This window comes from Protobothrops mucrosquamatus, unplaced genomic scaffold (genome assembly GCF_001527695.2).
Source record: "Protobothrops mucrosquamatus isolate PMUCROS unplaced genomic scaffold, P.Mucros_1.0 scaffold1595, whole genome shotgun sequence".
Taxonomy (NCBI): Eukaryota; Metazoa; Chordata; class Lepidosauria; order Squamata; family Viperidae; genus Protobothrops; species Protobothrops mucrosquamatus.
The window spans coordinates 45,169-59,578 of NW_015387758.1; the positions used below are offsets into that span (position 1 = coordinate 45,169).

At 36.2% G+C, this 14,410-nt stretch overlaps 1 protein-coding gene across 1 annotated transcript in view; it reads right to left on the reverse strand.

The window, feature by feature from the left end:
* Positions 1-13,987, reverse strand: part of LOC107293363 (vomeronasal type-2 receptor 26-like) — a 15,840-nt gene extending 1,853 nt beyond the window's left edge. The window contains exons 1-5 of the mRNA XM_015822511.1: positions 13,845-13,987; positions 10,448-10,739; positions 5,532-6,395; positions 1,913-2,140; positions 1,094-1,220 (exon numbers count right to left, since the gene is read on the reverse strand). Coding sequence (XP_015677997.1) covers positions 1,094-1,220; positions 1,913-2,140; positions 5,532-6,395; positions 10,448-10,739; positions 13,845-13,987 — 1,654 coding nt within the window. The remainder of the gene's footprint in view (positions 1-1,093; positions 1,221-1,912; positions 2,141-5,531; positions 6,396-10,447; positions 10,740-13,844) is intronic.
* Positions 13,988-14,410: the final 423 nt, after the last annotated feature.

Below are 14,410 nucleotides of genomic sequence, written 5' to 3' on the forward strand. Positions count from 1 at the left end.
AAAATTCTAATTAAAATTGTCCCTATTTAAAATTCTCCCTAGGCCAGACCCGCTTGCTGAAAAAGCCATGTCTTGAGGGCGCGGCGAAAAGATAGGAGATCCGGAATCGTCCGGATCTCGGGGGGTAGTTCGTTCCAGAGGGTGGGGGCACCCACAGAGAAGGCCCTCCCCCTGGGGGTCGCCAGCCGACACTGCTTGGATATATTATAGAAAGAGGAAGATCTGTCCTATGTAAATATTAGTAAATGCCATTGTGTATAAAGTCAACAAATGTTGACATTGGCACTGTAGGTTTCTACTGGAGAAGAAAATCTTAATTTCTGCCACTGAACTGAAATTATCAATGACCTCCAAGGTCCCTTCCAACTTTATTATTATTATTATTATTATTATTATTATTATTATTATTATTATTATTATTATTATTATTATTATTATTATTATTATTATTATTATTATTATTATTATTATTATTATTATTATCTGGTCAGTTATTTCTTTTGTCTTAGGGTATCTATCTATCTATCTATCTATCTATATCTATCTATCTATCTATCTATCTATCTATCTATCCAGTGCTTTTTTTCTAAAAAAAAAAAAAAGGTGCCAGAACTCACACACATCATACAACCCGCCTTGCCTACCCTACAAGGTTCCATCCAAAAAAGGTGCAGGAACTCCATTCTCCGTTTTTCTCATAGAAGGGCATTCTATGAGAAAAAAAGCCCTCTATCAATCTATCTATCTATCTATCTATCTATCTATCTATCTATCTATCTATCTATCTATCTATCTATCTATCTATCTATCTATCTATCTCCATCTGTCTCCATCTGTCTCCACCTGTCTCCACCTATCTCCACCTATCTCCATCTATCTCATCTATCATCTACTGGTACTTACTTACCTAACTTCTGATTGATGATGGTGACTTGTTTCCACAAAGTCTGATAAACATATCTTTTTTTGTAAATGCTGGTGATTGAATACATGTTTTAATAATTGGTATAAATTGTTTAACATAAACTGTTTTATGTTTTACTATCAGTGTCCATTGAATTTGTAATTCATAATTGATTATTATGTCTCCTACCCTTCTGGTTTGAAATCTTCCCATCTGGACAGGGAACACAATAGTAGCAGCAGAATGGTTCTCCTTCTTTCTTTTTTTGTCTGTAACCTGGATGGCATTTCTCATTACACAGAGCAACAGGAAGGATCTAGTCATATGGCAAAGAAATAAATAAACATGTCCTTGAAAACATAGTCTACTTGCTAGAAAATAATTTATTTTAATTTGGGGAGCATTTTGTAACTGAGTTGAAAAGATAAGCATCTAGGTGAGTTTGAAAATTCATCATTAGTTCAATGACTACAGGTCCCTAATCAGATAAGCAAATAACAGGTAATCATCCCAGGATTTCTCCAGTCTTCAAATCCCCAAAATATTGAATATTAAACTAGAGATACAGCTATTAAAAAACAAAGGAAAACTTTCCAAGTTCTCCTTTAACTGAATTCTGACCACTCTATATAAATGATGTAACCCTTAGTCTACACACTAAATATAACAAATCATCTTTGGCTATCTAAAGATTGAACACCCTTGTCCAAATGAATCTGATTTTATATTGTATGTCAAAAAAGTGAGAAAGGAATACTTTCTAAAACAATTTCATGTTGTTTGAAAGGGAATATTTTTAAACAAATCAAGAGAATTTTTTTTCTTTTTTCCTCTTCCTTGCCAGTCTATAGCTGACTTTGATTTAGAGTTAAAGGCTATTTGTTCTAAATGATAGCTTATTATATATTCACCAATAAACTCTACTGAGTAGAAATCATTTATGAATTACAAAGACTGGGGCACTTTCCCATTTAGCTTTCCATATCTGAAATTCTATTTGTACTTTACCTGATTAAATGAACTATGCCATATGATGGTCTCTTCATGAACAGTTAATTGATAACCACTTAAAGCTTGTGGATCCAGGTATCCAACTTTCATACGAAGAAAGGATTTGTTTGGGAAAGTGATCCAGTTGATAACATCAAACCCAGCTACCAATTCACTATTCTCATCAAAAGATATGGTTTCTCCAGCACTATTGTTAAATGAGATGGTCCTCAGAAAATAGTGAAGCTAAAGTGAAAGAAGCAAATAGTTTTAAAATATTGTAACTAGAGAAAAAATGTCTCTTGGTTAATGCCATTTATATAATTTACAAAATGGAGAAGCAGGATGTATGCTCAATCCTTCATTTTAATAAGTACTTTTTCTCAATACAATATTGTTAAATATATGTTAAATATTAATTAAGAGTATAAAACAGTTACCTATTTAAATAGAAATTATTTTATCTAAACTGTTTCAGTTTATGTGACTAGTCACTAAAAGGATTTGAGAAACTCACAAGAAAAATGTGAATGTAATAAGACCTTAATTTTCATATATTTCAATAATTTTTAGTAATTTCACCCAATAATTGTTCATTGGCATCTATAGAAAAAGAGCAAGGGATACAAATTATAAAATGTTCATGATGTCCTAATATAAATTTCTTCTCTTAAATATGTGTATGTAACATCATGATGCAAATATAAAAGGGTGGCAAATTTGTCACATCACAAGAGCTGTTCCAACATTTTGGCACTAGTTTGGTCTAGTAGTTTAGGCACCACACTAGAAACTGAATTCTAATCCCACATTAGGCATGACAGCTGTCTGGTTGACTTTGAGTGAGCTCATTCTCTCACAGCCCAACTCACTAAGAGGAGTGTTCTGAAGAAAAGAAGAGAAAGAAGTTGTAGGTACATATCATCTTGAGTTATTTATAAAAATAATAAAGTCGAGAACTTAAAAAGTCTAACCATTTTGGCTAGCTACAAATATTTTTCTGTTTACTACCAAGAAATCCAACAATCTATACTATTGTTATGAACAGGAAACATTTGTAAAAATTATTATTATTATCATCATCATCATCATCAGTGCTTTTTTTTCTAAAAAAAAAAAAAGGTGCCGGAATTCACACATGTCATAAAACCTGCCTTGCCTACCCTACAAAGTTCCATCCAAAAAAGGTGCTGGAACTCCGTTCTGGGCATTCTATGAGAAAAAAAAGCCCTGATTATTATTATTATTATTGTTGTTTTTGTTGTTCTTGAACATCTAGGGATTTTTTTGAAAAAAAAAATAGGATACAATCTCACCCCATCCCAGAATACTGCAAGCAGAACAGATTAATTGTTCTTGAACATCTGTTTTTTTTTCTAAAAAAATAAGAGGATACAATCCCACTCCACCCAAAAATACTGCAAGCAGAACAGACTTAAACAGTTTTAAGACAAGTTCAAATCTCAGATGAGAACTCAAGTTTATCATTTTGAATGGTTCACAGGATATTTATCAACCTTCCAAATAAACTTGGAACATATTATATTTCCCCTATCCAAATGAAGCCTGTTTTGGTTTGATATGAAATCTACCGGATACCTTCAATTACTTATCTTTCCCATTACTTAAAAATGACAGTCAAGTCATTTTGTATAGAACTATAGGAAAAGTGACTATGAGAACATTCTGGGACCAGTTTTCTGGTTTCCATGTGATATTGAACTAATCATACAACTATTGTTTCAATAATTCAATGGTTTCAATAATTCAATTATTCCATTTACTTTTGCCTTTGTTTTTTTTAATTGTTCACTCTAGATTAAATTTTGCATTATAAACCTTTCAGAGACAGACTTTATTTTGTTGTCCATAATCAGGAACATACCATTAAATTTTAGTGGCTGAGATGTCTGACCTTTTGTGAAATACAGTGGTACAGATTGCACAAACTGGTGCATGAACCCAAGACAAAAACTAAATTAGATTTCCTTTATTTCAATTATATCTAATATTAATAAAATTTTAAATGAATTAATATAATTATCCTATCATGTGTATAATAATTCCTTCAGTGGAGTATTATTTGACAATTTGGGGGAGAGGCCGCATCAAAGGCTTTTGGAGAGCCAAATGTGTTTCACAGACTGATGTTGCACATTTCCATTATACAGAACTAGGCTTATACATTGACATTAATATAATTGAAAGGTGGGCAACCTCTGGATTCCAGGCTTCAGAAGGTGCTCATGACAAAACTGTCCCATGACATTAGTGATAAAAGATTTTGAAACATGTTTTTGTCCAATATTCCTATGGAGGCTCAACAAAGAGACAGGAGTCTTTTTTTGGGAGACTTCTCTTATCAATTTATAAAAATAGGAAACAAAGGAAAAGAATATTTCAGTTTTCATCAAGAGGCAAAGATCTAATGTCCTTTGCTGAAAAATCTGGACTGTGATGGCTAGTTTGCTGCCCAAAGTCATTGAATGTTGTGTAGCATATAACTTACTATGATTTGTCACACAGCAAGATATTTAGACTGGGTTTGACATTTTTGTTTCTCAATGGAGTCCCTCTCAAGGACCTGGGATAAGTAGATATTGTTGTTTGATGGTATTAAAGGTATTGTCCAGGATGGTTATTCCATGCATTTTGCAATTGAATAATCTGACATTGTCACAGCCAATGGTGTTCAAATGGAAACCAGGTGTTAGTGATTGCACCCAAGGTGGCTGTTATTATTGATACTATTTTTGCTTACTTTTGCCACCATTCTATTTTTATTTGCAGGCCTTTGTATTTTGTTATTTTCTCCATTTTGTCCTCTTCTATTCTGCTGTTTCTAGATATTGCTATGTCCACTATCCACACCTTTATGCTTTCTTATCTACATTTATAGTCTGGGGCGTTGTGTGGCAGATATTTGTCTGTTCAAATTCTAAAGTCCCAGAGGACTTTATCTTCTTCATTTTCTTCCAGTTTGTCTGTTTTGTGTATCACCAGTTCTTGCCTGCAGGCAAATGTATTTCTTGTAGATATCTCAATGCATGATTGTGGCTACTTTGTCATGCCATGGTTATAGTCAGTCTTTGCTAGCTCCTTGTAGCAGCTAAGTTGATAGGCTACTTTGCAAATATGCTGTATATCTAGCTAAAGATCTAACAATTATGAGATAGATGGAGAGTGTGTGTGTGTGTGTGTGTGTGTGTGTGTGTGTGTGTGTGAGAGAGAGAGAGAGAGAGAGAGAGAGAGAGAGAGAGAGAGAGAGAGAGAGAGAGAGAAAAGATCCTTGGTTTGTTGGCTATGCTGGTTAGTATAAAATAAATGCCAAACAAGCAAACAATAGAGAGCACAACCAAAAAGATGAGATAGATAGATAGATAGATAGATAGATAGATAGATAGATAGATAGATAGATAGATAGATAGATAGATAGATAGAGAAAAATAAAGGGAAAGGAAAGAGGAATATTGAATTAGTCCCAAGAATCAAAACATAGCTGTATGGGAGAAAAGTATTTTATCACAAGCAAGATGAAAAGTCTGAATGTAATAAAAAAAAACACCTCTCAGAAACAACACCTTTTACATATTGCAGTTGCCATAATAAATAAAAGAATTTACCTGGAAAGCATTACCTGCCAATGTAGCAGTTTGGAGGGATCTAACCTAGGTAGAAGATAAGATTTAACCTGGGTGGAAGATAAGAACATTTTATGCAAAGCATATGCTATGGCATGGACCGCATTGTAGATGCTGTAGCTTTGACTGGTCATAGTCATTTCAAAGAGAGTTCCAGGAAGATTTTCCAAGTTCTCATTTCCAGTGCAAGAATTATTGCTCTCTTTGCCTTCATTAGAATTAGGAAATAGGCAGTTGAATGCTTGTTTCCAGAAGATCCTGATAAACCCATCTTCTTTTGACCAGATAGGGTGAAGAGAATGCAAAAATTCTGTAAACCCCAGCACTTCTTTTGAATGACTTGCCAAAGACAATGCACCATGGAAAACATGTATATCAAAATGTCGGTGAAATGTCTCTGATGAGAAATCCCACTGTGCTGTCATAAGCCACACCTTGCCTATGGTTAGTTGTGTTGAGCTTTCTAAGCTTCCATAAAGATATAGCAGCCATTTCAAGCATGCCACGACTTGAGAATCTGCATTTACAATATAGACTTTGACACTGGGTTTGGCTAATGAAGCAGCCATAGCAACAAGAGGTTCAAATGAGTCAAAATTCTCTAAAACACCAGAAAGGGTTAGTGTTCTTTCAATGATTGCTGCACAGATTGCATTCTGGGAAAGCAAGGGTAACAATGCCTGCACAAATTTTTCTCCTTTATCATCATCTGGTGAAACAATTCCAATCCATTTCCATTGGAAAAAAAGGAGTAGCTGAATAAGTCCCATGTATTGATTTGTTTCACTAGGGTTCATCCGATAGAAAAAAGGGAGCTGTGTTTTAACATTCATCACTGGAGCAAACACACAGCAAGCAATCTAAGCAAAAATATATTAAAAGAACAAAAGAAGGGTAAATGATAACAAGTTATCTTGAATTATTCAAAAACTATTATCATTCTCATGTCTGTTCATTATTTGTAACCTTCAATTTGGTAGAACGATTTATCATAGGACAATATTTTTTTCAATCAATGTATATCAGATAGGCTAACTTAAAGAATGCATAAAGAAGATGGGACACATTACTTCCTTGGGATAGAAATTTCACAGAGTTATAGCTTCAAAATCATCATTTTCAGTGCTCTCTGACAACTTCCTACAAGAAAAGTCAATGGAGAAGTCATATACATACAAATAATAATAATAATAATAATAATAATAATAATAATAATAATAATAATAATAATAATAATAATAATAATAATAATAATAATAATAATAAAGTTGGAAGGGACCTTGGAGGTCATCAAGTCCAACCCCCTGCTCAGGCAGGAAACCCTATACAATTTGAGACAAATGGCTGTCCAGCCTCTTCTTAAAAACTTCCAGTGTTGGGGCATTCACCTATTCTGGAGGCAGGTTGTTCCACTGGTTAATTGTTCTCACTGTCAGGAAGTTTCTCCTTAGTTCTAGATTGCTTCTCCCCTTGATTAGTTTCCATCCATTACTTCTTGTCCTGCCTTCAGGTGCTTTGGAAAATAGCTTCACTCCCTCTTCTTTGTGGCAGCCCCTGAGATATTGGAACACTGATATCATATCCCCCCTCGTCCTTCTCTTCATTAAACTAGACATACTCAATTCTAGCAACCGTTCCTTATATGCTTTAGCCTCCAGTCACCTAATCATCTTTGTTGCTCTTCTCTGTACTCTTTCTAGAGTCTCAATATCTTTTTTACATCATGATGACCAAAACTGGATGCAGTATTCCAAGTTGGCATTGTAAAGTGGTATTAATACTTCATGTGATCTTGATTCTACCCCTCTGTTAATGCAGCCTAGCACTGTGTTGGCCTTTTTGACAGTTGTAGCACACTGCTGGCTCATATTTAAGTGATTGTCCACTAGGACTCTAAGGTCCCTCTCACAGTTACTACTATTGAGCAAAGTACCCCCTATACTATACCTGTACATTTGGTTTTTCTTGCCTAAATGTAGAACCTTGCTTTTTTCACCATTGAATTTCATTTTGTTAGATAGTGCCCAGTGTTCAAGTCTGTCCAGATCCTTCTGTATCTTAAGCCTGTCTTCTGGAGTGTTGGCTATTCCTGCCAGCTTGATGTCGTCTGCAAATTTGATGAGTTCCCCATCTATCCCCTCGTCCAAGTCGTTGATGAAGATGTTGAAGAGCACTGTGCCCAGAACAGAGCCTTGGGGCACAGAGCTGGACATATGGCCACACTTTCGATCTAGCTAATACGGAGGTCATAGCTCATGAGACTACCAAGGGTGGCCACCTACTTAAGGAAGCCTGGTCTCTAATGAAAATTCCATCAACTGGCATATAGATCTTTTGCCGGCCTACCAGACTCTTGGGAAAAACAGCATCACGGCCTGCTGAGAAGACATTTAACTCTTCCTTTGCAGGATTGGGGCAGTGGAAGGACGGATGAGACGGGCACGATCTCTAAGAAAGAAGATGACAGCGTTTCACAGAATTGGAATGATGGCTCTATAGGTGGTGGGACGACCATGACTCCCATGGACCGAGATGATGAACCAAATGGCCCCAAGCCAAGGATGGAAGTGCTGAGGCGATCTGGAAGAAGGGGGAGGGAGGGGGAAGACAGAGAGCAGGAATGCTGGAACAGCTGCTTGTTGCAGGACTGGGGTGGAGGAATTACAACAACGGCCTTGGGGGTGGGGGAGGATAATGGTCCTGAGAGGGAGGGGGACTGGGCACAGGGACGAATTGACAGCAGCCCTCCAAGTGCTTGTACACGCTCCAAAAGAGCACTTGAGGATCGTAAAACAACCAGTGGAGTCAAAGACAGTTTGCCTGAGGCGGAACAACTCTGCACAATAGGGATTAACACAATCAACGGGCCGATGACGCGCTCAAGGAGCCGGGCGCAGAGGCAGGAGGCTATATGAGCTGCCTTCCCGATCTCCTGCTATTCTAACTCTGATGACGCCGGCAGTTTTTGGACGAACGAAAGCTTAGGACTTTTTTAACCACAGACTTGTTTATATTAAACAGGCTGGTTTATTTTATCCTGGTGTTTGTTTTTTTCTTTTATTTGTTAACATAATGCCCAGGATTCACATTTTTAGCATTTTAAAAGACAATATATACATATATAGATACAGTATATACATATATACATATGTGCATATATATACAAGTATATATACAAGTATAAAAGCATATTTAAATTACAAGAGATTAAACCAAACTAAAAAAACAGGTTTAGAGCAGAGAGGTGGTAATGGCTTCTTTGTTACTATACTAGCCACCTTCAGCCAACAACTTCTTCTTTAGGACCCTATACTCACTAACATAGCCAAATTTTAAGACATTTCCTGGAGACCAGAATGGTTAGGGCAGACCTCATCTCGTACCACAAGATTTTCCAGAGGGTGGGGGATATAGCAGAAAAGGCTCTTCTCTTGGATCCCACCAGCCACAATTTCCTGGCCAATTGGGACTGCAGTAGGCCTATTCTGTCAGCAAGACTGGGGTCGCTCTATCCATTGGGGAAAGATGGCTCCTCAGATATCCTGGACCTGTGCCATAAAGGACCTTAAACGTAAAGACCAGCACTTTGAATTGGACCCAGAAACAGATTGGTAGCCAGTGCAGCTTGCCTAACATTAATGTTATATATGCCATTATATATGCTGTATTCTAGACCAATTGTTTCCAAATACTCTGCAAGGGTAGCCCCTGTTGAGCGTGTTTCAATAATCTAAATGAGATGGCATAAGTGACTGAAAGCAGAGTTTCACAATCCAGAAATGAGTGCAGTTGTCGCACAACCCAAAATTGTGCAAAGGCTCTCCTAGCTATGATTGTCACTTGCTCTTTGGACAAGAGTCACGAGTCTAGCAGAAACCTCAAGTTTTATACCAGGTTTGTATGGGGTAATGCACCTCATCCAGAAGTAAAGATGATAAATCTCTGGATGTCAAGGCTCTGCATATTCAAAGTGACTCCATCTTACCAGGGTTCAATTGGTGGCTATTGCCCCCCATCCAGACCCCTACATGCCCCATGCACCACAAAAGTGCAGCCACACCAACACCAAAGATGGAAATGTAAAGCTGAGTATCATCAGTATATTGATGATATCTCATCCTATGGTATTGGATGTTCTCACCCAATGGCTTCATGTAGATGTTAAAAAGAACAGAGAGAGTACCGAGTTCTCAGTACCCTATAAAGGAGTGGCTATGGGCTGGATCTCTTACTCCCTATCAACAAAAATTTTCTATGATGAAACCACATTACTGGAAATAAATCTGTTTTACCCAAGATAAGGTACAGATGCATATTTTGATCCTACAATAAGCACAATATTAGTTCTGAATATACAGTCGTAATAGAAATTTTATAGGCAAGAACCACATAGTTTTAGAAAACCACCATCAAAAGAGAGAAATTGAGACTGTGTCTACTTGCAAATGTGAACATGCTCACATCATTTGTACTTGTTTAAGACTGAGAAACTACCCCTTCTCATGATTGAACTAAAGTGATTTTGTCCTGGTGTTTCTGAACTCTCTTCCTGATTTCAAAAAAGAGTAAAAGAAAGGGAAAGAAGAAGAATTGTTTCCAAAATCCACTTGAGGATATAACTCTATTAGGACAACTTGAGTATATTATGGTGCAAATGTTTTCAAGTTATAAGAATTCTTCAAAGTAAAGTTGGTTTTTAAAAACCACAGAAATAAATGGGTGCAAAATAAAAGTGGCTGGTTACTGTATATTTGTATGTTATCATCTTAGGTGGAATGTAAAACTAGACAGGAGAACAGAAAATTGGCTTCCATGAAGCTATCCATAAATTATATTCCTGACCTATTTCTAATGTCATTCCTTAAAGATAAATATAACAGTATTGTAAACTTCATGGCCGACCTGCACATACCTGTGGAATCTTATAGATGCCTAAAACAGTAGCCATATGAAGAGAGACTTTGGCATCAAGTCCTCCAATTACAGCTATCAAATTAGTTTGCTTCTTGCAGTTGTAATTTGGAATATTCTTCTTCTGGGCAGATAGAAGTTTCAGGGTGTTCTGATAAGACATCTTTGCATTATTGTAGCTGTCATATATGTGGAATCCTATGCTGATATTTGGTAATATTTTGGGATTCTCATTGATCTGCCTCACCGCAAATATCAATGAAAGAACATGTTGGTAATTTTTTAACATTGCCCTAAGGGAAGATTTATATAATGTATGAAATAACTATCACATATATTTTGTATGTAATTTACTGTGTCTAGAAACAAAGTTAAAAATGTAGATATTCTTATATATACTTCATAGACATATTTTAAATACTTTTTCACAAAAACATTTGTCTTTGTTTTGGAGGATAAATTTCAAAGTTAAGTTACTGTACATATAGTGCATTCAGAAAGTATTCAGACCCCTTTCACTTTTATCAATTTTGTTATGCTGCAGTCTGATTCTACAGCTGAGATTCATTTTTTCTCATTAATCTACCCTCAGTACCCCATAATGACAAAGTAAAAACAGAAGTTTAGAAATGTCTGTAAATTTATTAAAAAGAAAAAACTGAAATATATTGGCATTATTCAGATCCTTCACTAAGTACTTTGTTGAAGCACCTTTGGCAGCAATTACAGCCTTGAATCTTTTTGGGGTATGACACAACAAACTTTGCATACCTGGATTGGGAGATTTTTTGCCATTTTTCCTTGTAAATCCTCTCAAGGATTGGATGTCAACCGTCAGTGGACAGCCATTTTCAGGTTCCTCCAGAGATGTTCAATAGGGTTCAAGTCAGGGCTCTGACTGGGCCATTCTATGACATTCACAGAGCTGTCCCTAAGCCAGTTCTGTGTTGTCTTGGCTGTGTGCTTAGGATTGTTGTCATGTTGGAAAGTGAACCTTTGGCCCAGTTTGAAGTCCTGCGTGCTATGGAACAGGTTTTCATTGAGGACATCCCTGTACTTTGCTCCATTCAGCTTTCCCTCAACCCTGACCATTCTCTCAGTCCCTGCTGCTGAAAAAGCTACCATCACCATGCTTTACTGTTGGGGTGATACCAGGCAGGTGATGAGCAGTGCCTGGTTTTCTCCAGACATAACATTTGGAATTGAGGCCAAATAGTTCAATCTTGGTTTCATCAGATCAGAGAATCTTGTTCCTCATAGTCTGGGAGTCTTTCAGGTGCTTTTTTGCAAACTCCAAATGAGCTTTCATGTATTTTGCACTGATGAGAGGCTTCTATCTAGCCACTCTGCCATAAATCCCAGATCGGTAGAGGCTGCAATGATGGTTGTCCTTCTGGAACTTAGTCCCATCTCCACACAGGATATCTGGAACTCAGTCAGAGTGACCATTGGATTCTTGGTCATTTCTCTTACTAAAGCCCTTCTCCCCTGATTGCTCAGTTTGATTGGGTGACCAACTCTTGGAAGAGTTCTGGTTGTGCCAAACTTCTTCCATTTGAGAATTATGGAGGCCACTGTGCTCTTAGGAACCTTCAGTGCAGCAGAAATTTTATTGTAGCTTTCTCCAGATCTGTGTCCTGCAATAATCCTGTTTCTGAACTCTGCAGGCAGTTCCTTTGACCTCATGGCTTTTAATCTGCTACAGTGTCCATTGTCAGCTGTGAGACCTTCTATAGAATGGTGTGTGCCTTTCCAAATCATGTCCAATCAATTTAATTTACCACAGGTCAGCTCCAATCAAGGTATAGAAACATGTCAGCAATGATAAAGAGAAATGGGAGACATCTGAGCTAAATTTCAAGTGTTGTTACAAAGGGCCTGAATATTTATGCCAAAGTGATATTTCAGGGTTTTTTTCTTTTTAATAAATTTATAGACATTTCTAAACTTCTGTTTTCACTTTGTCATTATGGGATACTGAGTGTACATTAATAAGAAAAACATGAATTTCAACAACTGTAGAATCAGGCTGCAACATAACAAAAGTGAAGGGAGTCTGAATACTTTCTGAATGCACTGTTTCTTCCCAGCCATGCTGAATAAGAAAAAGACTGTCTCAGTAATAGTATTTTCAAGTTCTCTTGGCAGCATTGTGGAACTGAGTTGCCATTGCTTTCAGTAATTTTTCTTTGCTTACCAGTCTTATCAACAGGAGTACCAGATTCCTATCCTAATAACAAGCAGGTCTGAAAATGCTAGTCTTCATTAGGGTCAGCTAAAGATGGATAGGTGCCTAAATATTAACTGTAAAATCAAAAGTCAATCTGTTTCATTTTAATTTATTTTACATGTAGCTGATTTATTCAAAAGCAGTAAAAAGTATGGATTATAGATTAGTTAAAAGTGCTAAAAAAGTTTTAAAGCTCAACAAATTACAGTATGCTTTAATTTAGCATTGCAATAAAAGAAGTAACTTGCATTGGTATCTTCTAGGTCATTTTGGGGAGGAAAAATAAAATCAAGGGGCATAATATATTTCTGTTGCTACAATGGTCAAAACCTCCAAAAGAAGTAATGCCTTGCTGGTGGGTTTTTTTAGGCAGAATGGAAGAGATGTGGGTTAGATTTCTTTCTCACTGTACTCTCAGCTATGGCGTACTGTAAACACATTCAGAAGTACAATCTATCCATTATTCACTTTTTCTGAGATTATAGGCTACGTTCCACCCAAGAGGGAAAAGCAGATTTACCCTATGAATTTTGTTTTTGTTTTTCACACCTGATAAGATGCTGAAGAAATTCATTATTTTTTTCTAATTAAAATGAAGAGATTTTTAGGTGGCTTAACTGAGACTGTACTATATTATTGTGCGCTGTAATTCTTACTAGTGTAACATCAGTAGAAAGCATATAATCTCTGTAATGCCAATAGAACATGCAAAAGACATAGAAATTTATTCAGATCCAGATACCTTTAAACAGATTAATAGATCAGCTGAACCCTAACAAATTATAAATATTCGAACAATAAAAGATATGATCTATTAAAAAAAGTGAACTTCAAAATATTAGAACAAAGAAAATAGAAATGCTACTGCTATTTGGCAGAAAGAAGATGTAATCTGAAAGAAGTAGTAATAAGCATATAATATAGGAAGAAGTGGTGACATAATTAGTGATAAAGGAATAGAAAAAGCAAAACTTGGTATCATAAAATATGTTGCAGAAGAAAATGAATTAAAATTATTTTTAAGTACTAATAACAATCATTTTCAAAAACTCTTTTTTTCAGGCTCTTTAATGAAATTGATTATTCAGAATAGTCTAGTGTTTGACTTGGAGACATACAGTAACTTCCTACTTCCAGTCACTGCTACCTCCAGATGAAATTTCCTTACATGAGTTCTTCTACCACCTTTGTTTCAGGATGTTCCTCAAAGTTGCTTATTTCCAACAGGCAATCAAATTGTGCAGCAATCCCTCCAATTATTATATCCCCTGGTTTGGAATACTCATATGGGAACTGGAAGGGATCACTCATAGAGCAGATGTTATCCTGTGCCTTGAAATTAGTTAGGGGCAGTTTCCAAAGGAAAAGCTGCAGCAAAAATACCTTTTCCATGTCATGCATTGCTTTGAGACACTGTCCAGTGCAGTCTATTCCTCAACTCTACATATTTTGCCAGTGTTCACTCTATATTACACTGTAAATTTAAAAAGGATAATAAAATCATATTTCAATCAACCCATAACTTTAATAAAATTGGATTTTTCTCTGGATTTGTCTTTGAATATATGCAGCTACCCTAAAATACACGTCTTAGATACAATTCCCCCCAAGTGCATATTTCTCTTCATTCTTTCCTTTTAAAATTTGCAATACTCTTTCAGTGTAGAACTGCATCATAAAAATCAGAGTGCAAGATTCAAGTAAGCAGATGATTCTCAATATTCTCAATATATT